This window comes from Lonchura striata, chromosome Z, assembly GCF_050655825.1.
Source record: "Lonchura striata isolate lonStrDom1 chromosome Z, ASM5065582v1, whole genome shotgun sequence".
Classification (NCBI taxonomy): Eukaryota; Metazoa; Chordata; class Aves; order Passeriformes; family Estrildidae; genus Lonchura; species Lonchura striata.
Window position 1 is genome coordinate 33,377,419 of NC_140740.1, and position 15,852 is coordinate 33,393,270.

Here is a 15,852-nt window from a genome sequence, read left to right on the forward strand (position 1 = left end):
AAACTTGCTGGCACTGAGAGCATGCACAATCCCCACTGCTGCCTCTGCTAAACGGGAGACAACTTACACAGATCAACTGGCTGAGCAGCTGAGGTCAATAATGCCTTCAGCTATTTGTCTGCTGGAGCCCTGACAAGTGATTTTCATTTAGCGGCAATGTACCATGTCAAAAACATAACTTTTTCATTTTAATCTTTAATTTATAAATTAAAAACTCATCGTAAAAACTTGCACAGCTTTCTTCTGTCTACCACTGGAATGGTATACAGTAATTAATATACTACAGGTTTCTACTTCACAGATTAAAAAATAATTTGACTAAGAACACTTTCAACAGCTGCCCATAAATCAGCCCACTCTGAGGAGTTCAACTCAAGAGTTATGGTGTCTATTGTTCATCTTAAGGTTCAAAGGCAGATTATTCATGCATTCATAGCCAAGAATGTATCCCAGCAATGAAATTTACCCTTCAAAGCTGACCCAAGCTTAACCACTAGATTGATTAAATAATTTAGTTGCTCAATGATGTCCTACATGCTTTTACTGAAGATTGTATATTTGGTGAATTGAGCTAGTTTTTAACCAGTGGTATATTAATGGCACATATTCCAAACATAAGCAGCTGCTGCCCACCAACAATGCCAAACTGAATAACAGGAATGCAAACAAATCTCCTATTGCACAGTTAGATTTTTTTGCAGTACTTAAAAATTGTACTGTTACAGAATTACTTTTGTGAAAGAAAGAGGCAGAAAATAGATGAAAGCAAAGCTGTTATTTACAGAGAGCATCTAATAGCTGAGTAATGTTGCCAGTGCAGGAACATTAGTTCTGTCACCTCCCTTTCAAACCCCACAATTTATTTTCCAGTCTGTTTAAAAGGGTTTCTGCCACTAGATGCAACAATGAAAAGAACAGCCAGTGTTCTTCTCTCATACTACAAAGTCAAGAGTGCTGGAATAACTTCTCCTCACCTGTTAGGATAAGATATCTGGTGCTAACTCAGTCAACGTTCCAGCCCTCTACTAGCCACATTAAGCCAAAGTATCTAGACTGAAGATTAAGGGAAAAGGAGACAATTACATTGTGTGTTATTGCCAAAGATGCAAAGGCTCTAAATCTCCTTGAAGCTGAAAACAAATTAGCAGCTTTGCCTGCATCAGCTGTCTGTCCAAATGGAGGTTTCTTTTCACAACAGCATTACCAACTGTGCTTCTCAAAGATAATACTTTGGGGATACAAAAACATTTTCTATAAGTTATTTCCTGTCACTTGCTTGTCTAGACCAACAGAATCATTTGTAATGCAATCACCACCTACTGCCTTGAAGCAAAACCAACTACAGATTTACTCCTGCCCCTCAAGAGTCCTTCTTCTCCCTCATTTATACTAGTCTCATGTGCCACTTGTGTGGGCAGAATCAAAGTAAAAAGACACAGCATTAGCCTATCCATTCATATTTCACACGAAAATGCATCAGTTACTAAATCTGGACCTCTATGCTGCCTTTTATCTTTATCCAACAGAGAAGCTGACTGTCAGTTCTTGCAGAAGAAGCTTCAGTGAGTATAATCAAATTACTAAAATGTTATACTACTTCATCCCCATTGTCATCAGGAACGTGTTTGCAGGGGAAGTGCAGTCATTCAAAACCCATCTCAAGTCAGCTGGCACCTACAGCAGCTTCCCTGTTCAGCAAGTGGCAGCACCTTGGCACACCACCACAGTGGCTGAGTCTCACAGAAGTTTGGGTGCTGGAATGAGGAAAGTTCAAGGAAATCAGACTATCCAGCTTTTGGGATACATACGTCCTCCCCAAAAAAACCAAACAAAACAAAGTGAACCTCAACAACAAACAACAGAAAATATTTTTTATTTTATAAATATGAACATAAATATAAATATAAATATAAATATATTAAAAATATATAATATATAATATATAATATATGATATATAATATGTTATATGTTATATATTATATATTATATATTATATATTATATATTATATATATATCTCCAGCAGCATTTCCACCACCAATACTGCTGCCACCTTTTCTTCCACCCCTGAAGTATGTTTGGACATTTTCCCAGACAAATCTGTTTTTAACCAACCTTGAGAATCCAGTTTAATGAAAAATTAACTTCTATGTAATTATGTTTCAGACCCCCGTTCTTTCACTCCTATCTTAAGTAACACACACCCTAAAATAAATGAGTTTAAGTGGGGTTTGCAAAAACTTGAAGTTGAAAAGTCTCAGAAATTAGATACTGTCAAAGGACTAAATTATTTTTCTGCTAAGAGTCACATGTGCTTAAAAATGCTGAATTTTAAATTTTTATAAGAATATCAAGGAAATTTTTTTTCTTTTACACAATAACAGAAAAATGAAAGACTTTTTCAAATGTGTGCAGCTATGTAGGGATGCCATTCTCTCCAGCATTCAGCAAAAATTAATTTGATCTTCATTCAAGGAATGAACATCAGTAGCATCTATTGGCCTTCCATCTGGTTATATCACTTCTAAATAAAGGAGTCTAGCTGGAACCCCTAATATATATTTTTTTTAACTTTTTTAAATTGCTCAGTCTTATAACCAGCGATTCTTCCTAGTCTGAAGCTATATGAAGTCTACCAACAGCTAGTGATTCCTCTGGATGAAACTGGCCTGGATGCAGACAAACTTGTACTGCCTTCACTGTCAAAGGTGAGAATGACATTTGAACAAAATCTCTCAATATTAATTTATTGCAAAACTTTCTCCACAGAACCTACAGTCTTAAATTTTAGGACTTTCAGAAAATTGTAGAGAATAACCTATAAAGTAAGTTTCTTTTTAAAATCTGTAACACAGTATAAGTCATACTCTTGCTAGAAGGCGACATCAATTTCTCTCTTCCCTAAGTAAAACAGCTCTTCTAGTGAAACCTGAGACTTTTCTTACTAAGTCCCAGCTAGAATGGGTCACATAGCCTCAGGGCTTTCAAAGATCCATAAAAGCCAGCTCAATATGAATGCAAGGTTAAGAAGTACAGGTTTGGTCACTGCAGGGGAAAGTAAACAGGCAGTAAAAAATAGTCACTTGCTTCAACTGACTTAAATGAAAAATGAAGATGTTTTAAGTGATGGGGACAAAAAAAAAAAGCAAACCACCTCTAGATTATTTGAAAATTAATTTGGACCTACCCCTGCTTGAAACTGATTTTCCACAACACTTATCCTCAGTGTTAGGGGCTGACAACAGAATTGTCATCTCCTGACAACTAACTCAGTTACATTTGATTAACAGAGATCATTATACTGTTAAATAAATTACTACAGGAATAGCAATTAGCCTGATCTTCCTCTAACACTCAAACAGAAATAACAACAGAACTCAAACAAAACAAAATCACTTAAATACACGAAGTACTGATCCAAGTGAAGGCCTAGAAAACATCCCAAATAAACTTAACATCTTAAAACAGGGGGAAAAAAAGCAGGGGAAAAGAAGGTGTTTAAGGCTTTTCTTAAATATTCTTCTTTATTCCGAATAAATCTTTAATATGGATGATAAAAAAATATGCCCTAAAAGAATTAATTCTACAGTCTTTTATTTCCACAACTATAAGTTCTATTAAGTTCTATTAAGATTTAAATTTACAGCTAGTATGCGCAAAGCAGTGCTAATTTTGGTGGATGTGTGTTTTGCTTTAGTTGATGCTCCTTAAAAAAAAAAACCAATAAACACCACCAACAAAAAACTCCCTGAAAGCTCAAATTAAAGAAAAATGCTCTAATACTGGTCTTTTGTTTTCATTCAAGATGTTTCTAGGGGATTTTATTACCCTAAATTTCATAGCCCTTGGAGATATAAAATTGATGAACTTCAACTGTGCTTTCTATTGCAACACTAGGTTTTGTAAATCCAGACTTACTTTTTCAGACTAAATCAAGAAAGCTATTTCCCTTAAGCTTTTCTTATTTATGTATATTATTTTTTCCTCCCTCAACCTTTGCATTTTCATTCTCTGTGCTTCCTGCCTCCCTCTTCTAGAACAAAAACATAAGCAGTAATCTTTTATTAACCCTGAAGGTCAAAGGGCTCTTCACTGTTCAAAATTTTTAATTGAGTTTTTCCTCCTGCTTTTTGTATTGCTACTTCCCACCAAAAATTCCAGATTAGTTGCTAGTTACTACTACATCAGTTTACAAATACACCTCAGTATACCAAAATATAAGTGCCTACTATTTCTTAAGAAAATGAAAAGCTGCTTGTTAGGCCAGCCACTGAGCTGGTACTGCAAAATTAGTCCCGATGCCAAAAGCAGCTTTTCATGATTTAGCCTCAAACAGTGGAGAAAAATGATTATTTTTAAAATTTATATTAATCTGTATTAGTAAAAACATGCAGTCTTATTAACCAAGAGAACCTCTCATTCACTAATGAACAAGATTGGTGCCGATAAGGAGTATAGTAAAACTGGAATACAACAGCTTGTCCTAACTATTTAAACTACTCATGAAATTAATACTGACTGAGATAACATCTTTAAATAAGTGGATTAATCCCTGAAGCACACCAACTAAAGATGCTATTACAGTTGTGCTTTCATTCCCTACTCCAATGGTATTTATTTAGTAAGGAAACAGCTGGATGTACATACACTTCATTAGCAGTCATTTCTCCCCCTGCTATCTATAAATCCAAACATCACATGTTTGGAACAGTCTCACTTCTAAGCAATCTGCTGCTACTGAGATTTTGCTTTTGAGCAATAAATGCTCAAAACTGTTGCTTTTCTTGAAGCAGCTCCTTCAGTGTTCATAACCTTGCTGCTTCAGCAGGCTCAGTTTCAAATTCAAATAGCTCCAAGCAAATGTTTCCAATCTCAATTATACTCCTTCCTTTTTCTAGGCACCATCCCTGCCCCCATATGCTTGTTTGTAAAAGGGATAATTTTCTATGTATGTACAAGCAGCGCAGGGAGTCTTCCTCTGTAGGAATCTGGCAATATGCAGAGTTTTATGAAAGCACTATCTGGAATTTGTTAAGTTTTTTCATTCTCTGCTTTGGGTTATACCAAGAGAATTACACAAAGATTCTCCCTCAGTTGGAAAATGTGGAATTTGCCAGATCCCTTCAGATAAGGTGCCAGTTAGTACCCGGAGTAAATAAGATGCTTCTGATGTTTTTGGTCAGTTATTGGGTCTGCATTGTACCTACACTTTCCTTAGCATTAGATCAGTATATTAAGAGTGGACCAACAAGAGAAGCACTAGTCCATACAGAAATCACACATTCCTCCATGTAACAGAGATGTACAGCCTCTGTAAACACATTTGTAGGACTAGCACTGGTTAGACCCTGTGGGGTGTTTATGTTCAAGGAGGAATGCTGACATTTAAATAACAAATTTAATATTTAACAGTATAAATTTCCCAAGTGCTTTTCTTTCAGTGTTGGTCTGCAGTCTTCAAAAATCTAAAGCAATGATATTGGGAAGAAGAGCTAGCTTAACTTCCCTGCTGCACTTAGAAAGCCTGGAAATTAACAAAGGTTCTGTTTTCACCTCTTTTTTTTTTTCTTTTTACAGCTCTTCACTAATCTGTGGTGCTTTACATCATCTAATCAAACAGCTTCAAACTTTAATTTATTTTTATATGAATAACTAACTGAAATTTTTGGGAAAAGGAGCTCTTTGCAAAAGAATCAGAATTAAAACTCAGGAAAGTCAGAATATCTCCCATCTCCCTTCCTCTGCCAGCAGGGACCATCCATAACCTATTTTGAATTTCTGCTTCACTGATGTTTATACTGACATGATTTATGTACTGTTTGCTGAGAACAAAGAGCCTGCAAAGGTTACTGGTTATTGTGACCCATCTGATTCAGGGCAACTCACTGAAGCTACATCACAACCATGTACACCTGGATCATAAAGTCAGTCCCAATGGTTTAAAATCAATTGAGAGGCTTCTGAAGATACTCTAAAATTACTATTTGCTTCATTTATTTAAAATGAAAATGGTATAAAACAGGCTACAAGTAGTAGGCATTTCTTGTCTCTAACACTGGCCAGCTCTATGTTTTAAGGAAATTCACAAGAAACAGTGTAGAAGCCAGTTAGAGGACAATGCCAAAATTTATGTCCCTAAACAAGTGCATACTCTGATAAGGTCAGACAAACAGCTGAGATGATCAAAATGACCCCTTCAGACATGACAAATCTTGTTTTAACTACAGCTAAATCCATCTTGTGGTATGAATCCTGCGACTCTTAAAACTTGTTTCAGACTGTCTGTGTACACCCCAGATTCCTTCTGCAAAGTAGGTGGAGCTCCCACAAACCACAAACATTTTTATGCAAGATTGTGGCTTTCCATTGTGAGATGCAGAGCATATCTCTTCTTCTGCAAGTTTCTGTGTAATAATACATGTCTGTCATAATACATGTCAGACTCCAAGAGCCTGAGATAATACAGTGAGACATCTGGAAATCTATAGAAAAATCACATATTTAAGGCTTCCTTAAATCCACTGATTTACTGGGTCTGGCATCACATATAGTTGAAAGAGCAAAAATTAAACATAGTATGTAAAAATATAAATACCTGTAAAGGCTTTTCCTTGACAGATGACATTTTGATAATGGGTGATGTTCATACTCAGCAGACAACCCATGCAGCAGGAGAAAACAGCTGGATTTTAGGTGTTCTGTTAATGTAGCTAGCCAAAACCCCTACTTATCTCCACCGCCCAATTCTCTGTAATGTGGACATAACAAAGCCTGATTTTTGACCAGTAGTTTATCTTTATGCTTCTGACGTATAAATACACAATTCTGAATAAAACAAGATGGTTAACAATACCCAACTCCTGTACCCAGCAAATCAATGGTCTACATTACACAGAAATATAAATGCACCCAGTCTAAAGGCAAACCTGTTCTTTATAACTATATCACTTAGTTTAATAAAGCATATTGCCTCTCTCAATAAACTTTGCTTGAGTTCAAGACAAAAGTGTGATTTAACATGTTTCTCTAAATTTCTATGAATTGTTGTAATGTTTTTTGATCAAAGTCTCTAATTTCTACATTTGTTTCCTTACATATTTGACATGGTTTTCACCATTACAAGTTTCATTGTTTGATCATGCCTCTGTATTTGTGAAAGTAAGTTTTTAAACCACAAAAATTGCTAACAGGAATAACAGACAGCCAGATTTCTGTTAACACATACACACCCTTACTTACACACACACGCACAAACACGTATCTAAACAAAGATATTTAAAATAGACTGTTGTTTTAAAGTAGTCTTTGCAAAACTAAGACCACATAGTAAGGCAAAGAGGAATCCACATCAGCTCTGTGCAACAGATAAGATTTTCAAAACAAACTATGCATATTAGTTGCAAAAGTGGCAGGCTGGAAAACCATATACACAACAAATACCAGCATGCCTTTTGTCATCTAAGCCTTCTCCTTTATACTAAATTTCTCTAAAAATTCTGTGAAATAGTGTAAGAACTGATGCTATGACAAATTTGAAATACCTTAGAAATTATCCCATCAGGCTTCTGAGTTCAAGCATCTGTTTCTTCTGTTTGGCAACTAGTCTCAGGTTATAAAGACCAACAAGCTAACACTGATTAAAAAACAGAACTCATTTCCCCATTATTTGTTACTGTACAGCAGCAGCTTGCACCTGTTCTGCACAAAGAGGAAGAATGTCACCACATGTAGACAGCTTGTTCTGCACACAAAGGCAGAAAGCGCTGTCTCCTACACAGTTTTCAGGAAAAGAAGACATCATCAGAACTACTGGTTCCTACCTAAGGCAGACTCTACTGCTAGATGCAGAACCAAAACCAGAACGGGACCCAGGGCAACTGCATGCGAGAAGCTGAACAAAGTTGTTTGGTGGTTTCCCTTTTTTTCTGGGTCATTTTTATTTTCTCCAGGCAGTAAAAAGCAATTATTGCTCACTTAAAAATTGTTTTCCCAGAAGATAAGCATACAATTTAGCAAGTATGTGATTCAAGATAAACTTTTTCTCAGTATAGCAATAGAGACTTCTAGCAGCTATTTCCCAGAACATCAGAATAACAAATCAAACGAAAACACACACTCCAGTTTATGCTACCAAGCTGCTCTCTGTGAAGGGCTTTTACTGCAGATAGCTTTTGGTCTCAAATATCCACATCAACTGTCAGTTTCAGGTCGACTTGCCCACATAAAAATTACTCTTTCCTGTCCCATAGGATAGACTTAGATAGTCTCTTCAGTGTTCTGTTTCACAGCCATTACCACCACTTTGGACCCACTACCAAATTATATACAAACAAGGTTGTTATACAGATGACAATGCCTATGGCATACATACTAGCAATTAAACACTACAAAGCTTAGTGGAGCAACTGAGAAATGCCCATGTGAAAACCATGTGATAACTCAGTCAACTGTAAAAGTAACCACCCCCTGTAATTAAATATCACAGACTTCAGATGACAGCTGCCCTCTACACCTCTAAAGATTAAAACACTCTAGGAAAAATGACCTGTCTAATTTATTAAATCAAGTCAACTAAATAAAGTGTGGAAGTGATGAAAAGAGCTGTAACAATGTCCTTTTTGATCTTTCAGAATTTTGTCTGAAATCCAGTGTTGTTTTCTTCCCCTGCCCCCCCACCCTTGAAGTGATTATCTTAAAAATATGACTCATAAGCCTGATCATCCTTTTTCTGACCTCAAAGAACAAATGCAACAGAATGTGATAACTTGCTCAACATAAATAAAAGAAAACTGGGTATTTCAGATAGCTTCATAACAGGAATTCTCAATATATACCTTTTCTTTTATGAAGTATGTTTTACATTTATGCTAATAACAAGTTCTGCATAAACAATTTAATTTTATCTTTCTCCACTCAGGCTACTATTCTTGTTGTAATAACTATGATTCACCACATCCTTTCTGTATTTGCATTCCCACAACTAGCTGCTGCAGTACATGAAGGCTGCTTAGCAGCACATTTGGTTCCTATGAGTATGCAGCCAACCTACAAGCCTAACCTTATCACATCACAACTCATTTTAGAGAGTGGCTAAACTAGATGCAAAATAATTCCAATATCTCAAGACACAAGCCAGGATTAGAAATATTCATACCTTCCTTAGCTTCTTCAAATTGTTTTATGTTAAGAAGCAATGGGATATATAGACAGCCAGAAAAGTGTCAGTTTGCATGGGTTGTTTTTATTTACTGTTGGAAAGCAGTAAAGGGGGAGAAAACTAAAGAAACACATGAAAATCACAAAAATTTTTTGTGTGTCATCATGAGTGTCAAGATGGTTTTTGATGTGCCTAGTTACAAAGACTTTGGTTAAAGTAAGGTGGATTTACACCAGTTCAGGAAAGGTTGTATTCTGCCCTAAAGTCAAAATCAGAACTTGAGAAAATGAGTATCTGGTAATATATTTTTTCTATTAAAGGTAAAAAGAAGACCTATTTCCTAGAATTTGGCAGAAATGGCCCCATGCAAGCTTCTATATAGCTGCTTTCATGAACATGTCATAAAGTTTGAAAACACATAAATATATACTTATATGTGTGCTCCAAACATCAAAAGTTAATTAAAATGCAAAAATCATCATTAGGAACTCGTTTTTCTTAATACAGTGTTGATTGTGGACTCTGGGATAAAACAGACAAATTTGTATTAGTTTCTTCAGTCAGCAGGATCTGAAACACACAAACAGCATGGTACAAACCACACAATATTATATCATATCAAGGATCTTCAGTCTCTTAATCTACACTCTAGCTATATTTCTAGAGTATTTTAGAATCCCATTTTATCTATATTTGTAGTCACTCATAGTTGTAGTGTTCACAAAGAGTGTTTTTAAGGGTATGAAAATAGGCACACTCATAACAGTTTCATTCAAACAAGCCATCACTGAATTGTTTCAGAAAATTCTTTTAGCCAAAACTAGAAAAAGGCTAAGAGAGTTAATTTCCATTAACTAACAAGAAGTTTTTAAACCATTAAGAGTGCTGAGACACTGGTAAATGGAATGTCACCCTGAACAGAACACACTTTTTTTTTGATACTGCATTTCTGGTATCTTAAATTCAGTGGGATTAAGAAGTTTAGTTTATTCAGCAAGAATAATACTATTAACAGCTACTGCTCTTTCATGTTAACACCCATTTCACAGTTAACACCTACACATTCCAACTCCAGTTAATACAGGCCAGTCAAGAAAGATTGGAGTTGCTGAGGGCAGTCATCTCTGCAGGGATATTTTAAAACAGAATTTATACTGTGCTTTAAAAACAATCTAAAAGGATCAATCTACCTTATGAATCTGCTGTAGACATACACAGAGAGAAAGATGGATGGATGAAAGCATATAAAAGCAAGTAAATCTGACTCTATTGATTTTTGAGAGGACAGCATAGAGCACTTTGGTGAGGTCTTATATATCACTGCGAAGGATGAAGTGCCATTGTGCATATGGTCTGAAGCATGTGAGGATTTATCATGAAGCAATGCATTGCTATATTCTGTCATTATATCATTTTGTAAATAATCTTGTTTTCACTGTTGAGGAAGATAGATCACTAAAAATTAAATAATCCTCAAAAGAAATATAAGAACTATCACAGGAAGATTTTCACACAGCTATAAATGAAAGCATCTGCTACTATTAAATGAAAAATTGCAGAAGTTTAGTGTACACATAGTATTTTTAGCAGGAGAAAGGTGGTATTTTAATAATGAGCTTTTGAAATCCAAAATGGAAAAATCTGCGTATCACAGCATAATCCTCTTCCTACTTACTTTGTTCTAATCATAACAATCAAATCAACGTTTAGTGTTCCCCAAAGCTCTCCAGCACTCCTACTCGGACAAATGCCTTCAAATGATATTAAAGAAATCAATCTGGTTTTGACAGCACTTCTTCACCACATGGAACATTTTTCTTCAAGGCTGAAAGCTTTCCTCTTAAAGCATATTTTAGATAACCAAAAAGCAAAAATAATCAATTGAATTTTTGCAGTGTCTCTGGGGCCTCAATTGTTATGTAATCATGGCATTTCTTATCAGCTGAAATAGTCATCTTTCTAAGTTTTCATCTAAACTATTCATACATCCACTCCCAAACACCCCCACCATGATGTACATTTAAATAGCACATTTATGCTATTCTATTAGCAATTTCTTCATCTGTTTCTCTTAATATAGCAAGAGGAAACAATTCTATTATTAGCTGCAGTTACATGGTATGTCATTTGGAAAAGACAGTTGCTTTAAATAATAAAAAGACCCATCATTTGTTTTTAAAATAAAAGCTCACTAGCTGAACTGTAAAGCTGTGTATGCTATAGCATACAATGATGTCCCAACAGATTAGCAGGCCTTTAGCTAGCACCCAGGAAGATACAGCATATACCCTCTTGTTGACATATCTCAGAGACATACCTAATGGAAAAAACAATTTACCTTCTTCAGTTTCATGCCACACAATTCCTTCCAAGTTCACGCTGGTCCCAGGCTCACAGGGTCCAAGGCATTCGGGTTCAGTTACTACTCCAACCTCGCAAGTATTTACACCCACTGAACGTGTCCGTACCAAAAGCTGCTCGACTGGTGCTGCAATATTGGATGAAGATGGGGAAAAGTAGGAAGGCAGAATCTGAGGTGTTATACTGCTGGAAATCGGAGGTGGAGGTGCAGGCACTGTAAACAGGGGATCAACCTGAAAACAACAGACAAACTTACTATAATGGTGCTGTGAGAGTTAAAAAACTAAAATGAAAATAAAATAATATAAAATAAAATACATAAATAATTTTTTAAGAAGTTATGGAAAGTCCAGTTTACCATGACAGCATTTTTTTATGTATAGATTTGGTGTATCACAGGTAATGGCAGTCTTATGAGTTCAAATTTTTTGGCATTAGCCCAAATGTCACACATGAAAAATTAAGTACAAAACTATCTATCATACATGCTAAACAAGGCAACTTGCTAAGTTTCTTCTAGACTATTCCCTGTTGTCATAGACTGTTAGTATGAAATAATAATAAATTTTTACAACAAGGATTAAGTTTACTTTTTTTCTCGGCACTGACAGAGCCTGATTTGTGGATGGAAATTATTTTTGTTAACTGGGAACTTCATTTCTATTTACAGAAAAACATTTATAAAGACAGGTACGAAGACACAAATGCTATTCTTTCATTTGTATCATAGAGAAATGAGTAGCTGGAACAATTCTAATATCTATATGACATCAAATACAATCTCTTGTCATCCAATCATTTAAAATACATTAGGATGATCCACCTAATACCTTACAGATAGCATTTAGATCTTTCTATTTGGAATAATAGAGAGGACTTTTATAAGAACGAGCCAAACCATCTTATTTCTCAGGCTTTCCAAAATGTATATTTAGAAAAATGCATCTTGCCAGACAATCAGTCTTAACACAAGACAATTCACAGAGACAATATCAACATCTGAACTGAAGAAGTTATTTCTCCCTCTTGTATGACTTCCAGTTTACTCAGGAACAGATTTTCTGTACTTTCTGTATTTTACTTGGCTGAGGGTTTTCAATACTTCACTCTGGCTCTAAGGTCCCTTGTCCCATAAAAGACAGCTAGATAAGGATATGAGTGTGTCCAGTCAACTAGCTACACCACCTGGAACTCACGTTCATTTGGCCCATTGGATCACAGATACCACTCTCAAAGAAATCACTCTTCAACCTAATGGCTTTCTTTTTTTTTTAAATAGCTGCTTTTTAGCTGCACTGAAAGAGATGATCAAATGTCTTCATGACTATGCTGTTTTTAATTTTGGTCCTCATAAGAAGACTCAAGAGAAAAGATGTAATGACTCCCTATACATCATCTAGGTTTTTGCTCAAATGTATCTTAACATAGATCAAAGTTAATTTTCCTTTTTGTAAAGTAAAAGAGGGATACAAAGAAAAGGATAGACTAAAAGGTATTATGTACATAGATAATACATGTACATAGATGATACATGTACATATGATACATATGTACATGTATCACAGACCAGCTCACTTCATCAGATGGACACTTTGTTATGAGAACATAAAATGACAAATTAAGAAGAACTTTCTAAAAATTGGAACAATTTTTACCATCGGCCTTTGTAACAATTCTGGTTTTTTTAGCGTTATTTTTAGATGCAAACCGAGTGCCAAGGCTTTTAATTGTGTGTTTAAGCCTTATGTGTGCTAAATTCTCAATAACTTAAATATATAAATATAAAAATGTTTTGCATGATCTTTGTATGACCAGCCTAGATTCTGATCTCAATTACATTAGAACTAAGCAGGAGAAGGAAAGGACCTAATCACAGTCTTCTCCAAGGTATTCCTCATTTAGAGGGAATGAAAGCTTTAGGTTAGCGGTAGGTAAAAAAACAAACAAACCCAGTAAACCAAACAAAAAAGAGAACAAACAAAAACCCCAACAAAAGCAAACAAAATCCACAAATATAAACACAAACAAACAAACACAAAATCCACAACACCAAAACCAAAGCAAAATAAATACTGAAGGCATCCCTAAGGAGTAAAAACCTACTAATACCATCAAAATTCTACCAGTTAAAGCAATTCTTGCAGAGAGAACAATGCACTCAAGCAATGATGTCTTTATTCTTCTCTTTATGCCGAGAGTTGCAGAGTTAAAAAAGGCAGAAAGCTTTGCAGAGCAGACTTGAATCCACACAGGAAAGTCAGATATCAACTGACCCTCAGCAGCAGCTATTACTTGCAGTATCTAATAGCACACATCACACAAAACCACAACTGTGGATGCTGTGCATGAGGAGACACTGATCCTGTGTTCTGCAGCTCCTGCTGCCTGATGCCAAGTGAAGGCACACAAAGCACTGTTCCCTGCATAAGGGTGTGTAATGGTGCTCTGTCAGTGAAACCTGGTCAGCAAGTACCCCCACATCATTTAGGAGTTCTTAACATACCTTACTTCAAACCAGAAGACAACCAGGGTCAGTAACCAGCAGGTAAATGAAGCTTAGCACTTAGGAAAATCTAAACCACATGTGATTATAAACCCAAAAAAATCTGATTAATAGCCTGTTTGATAGTTTACATGGTGTTCTGTAAAGTTGTGCAAAACCTCCTATGACACATACAACATCATTCTTCCATAAAATAGAGTTATCACAAAACCAGAGAAAGAAAATCCTAAGTGTTTTCTGTGCTCACACTAAATTAGCCAATGTTTTAAATGAACTAAATTGACAGATGTGTTTTCCATTTTTGACTATTATAAACAGTGAGGGGGAGCTAGCAAAAGCATGGATCTGACAGTGTATCCTATTAAGTTCTTTGTTACAAATATTTGTGCTCAGTTCTGGTTTTTTTAGACCTGCTAATAAATGTTCATGTTTTCCACTAGAAACATTAACTCAGGACAAGGCCAAATAGGGGTGCTTGCACTAAATGGGGCTGTTTCTGTGTAAATTAAAGCACTAAACCTTTGGCTGAGAAATAAGTGTACATTTACTGTCACAGAGATACATGTTCATTGCACAAGTATAACCTTAGCCACAAGGAAAAAAACAATAGGCTTAAACATTATTCCAAATTTCCATGTTTTAAAATTATCCCATCTTATTTGATAATCATAACAGCACTGCAAAGTGGTGGTTCTTAGAGATCATTGTGGTGACACAATTGTTTTCATGAATTCTCCAAAGAGCACTGATGTAAGGTATTAGAGGCAAAGAGAGGCAGGAAAGCTGCCATCTCCAGTGGAAAAAAGGCACATAAGACTAACATCTGGTTGTGGCAGTCTTTCAAACTGAGGAAAGTTAATGTGAAGAACAGATGCTCTGCAGTTTCTCACTGTTATTTTTTCGTTATTATTCCCAGGTGTTGGTGCATACTGAGCAGTAGCCTTGCTGTTTATCACATAAGAGATTCCAATGAGATTGAAAATCTTCAGAAGGCTATTACATAGACACTCTCTTTAGACACACAATCAAAGGAGTACAAAAAGACAGAAATATTCAAGCAATATTTTCTTCACCTAATTACAAAAGCTTTTGAGAACTGATTGGTGACAAAGGCTACAAAGCTGCAGTGTTACTCATGGCGGTTTTCCACTGCCAAGCGTTTGAAATGAAGACTGCCTGCCAACAATGTAGTCACAGCTCCTTGGAGCAATCCTTTATCTGAATATTTACCAAAAAAAAAAAAGTCTGTTTTGGTGGCTGCATAACATTCATCAGTAGGAGGAAGCACATATGGAAGACAAGGGAAATATCGTATCAACAAGAAATAGAAACGACTTCCTAATAAACAAGGTTGCCATTCAGGCACTTTATGTGCTGGAATCAAGTTTTGTGTATCAAAATTCATGTTCTTGATTTAATGAAGGCATGTCTTTGAAGATGTATCTCAATGATAACATAATCTACCTAAGACCAAAGTGATTCATACGCTACTGCAGTGTTGTCCACCAGCTGATTTTGACATGTACATGGCAAAAAAGCCATTTAATCCATCCACCAACACAGCCAGGAGAAAGGCAGAGGAGCAGATTTCAGGCTTAATACAAGCTCTTCCCAGAAAGCACCACTTTTTAAATGGTGAAAGAAAAATCTACTGTAAGCATTCCCAGTGGGAATGTCTGCTCTAATAGAAAGAATGTGAAAAGAGGATCTGAATGCTATTACAAGATCTAACTAAAAAACCAAGCCTAGCCCTTTGCAAACCTAAATCCTCCCTCTAGAAGATGACAACATAAAGACAGAAAGGACTAAGAAACTGCCAGCCTTGAAAAT

The 15,852-nt window shown here is 35.8% G+C and overlaps 1 protein-coding gene across 12 annotated transcripts in view; it reads right to left on the minus strand.

Moving 5' to 3' along the window:
- Positions 1-15,852, minus strand: part of ZNF608 (zinc finger protein 608) — a 101,543-nt gene that overhangs the window by 52,687 nt on the left and 33,004 nt on the right. For 7 of the 12 annotated variants that reach the window (XR_014951458.1, XM_085567281.1, XM_085567280.1 and 4 more), the window contains one exon: positions 11,476-11,752. Coding sequence is in view for 11 of the 12 variants with exons in the window: in XM_085567281.1 (XP_085423407.1) it covers positions 11,476-11,752 (277 nt within the window). In the remaining variant the exon portion in view is untranslated. The remainder of the gene's footprint in view (positions 1-11,475; positions 11,753-15,852) is intronic. The other 5 variants (XM_021546247.4, XM_021546245.4, XM_021546249.4 and 2 more) reach the window with 1 other exon arrangement.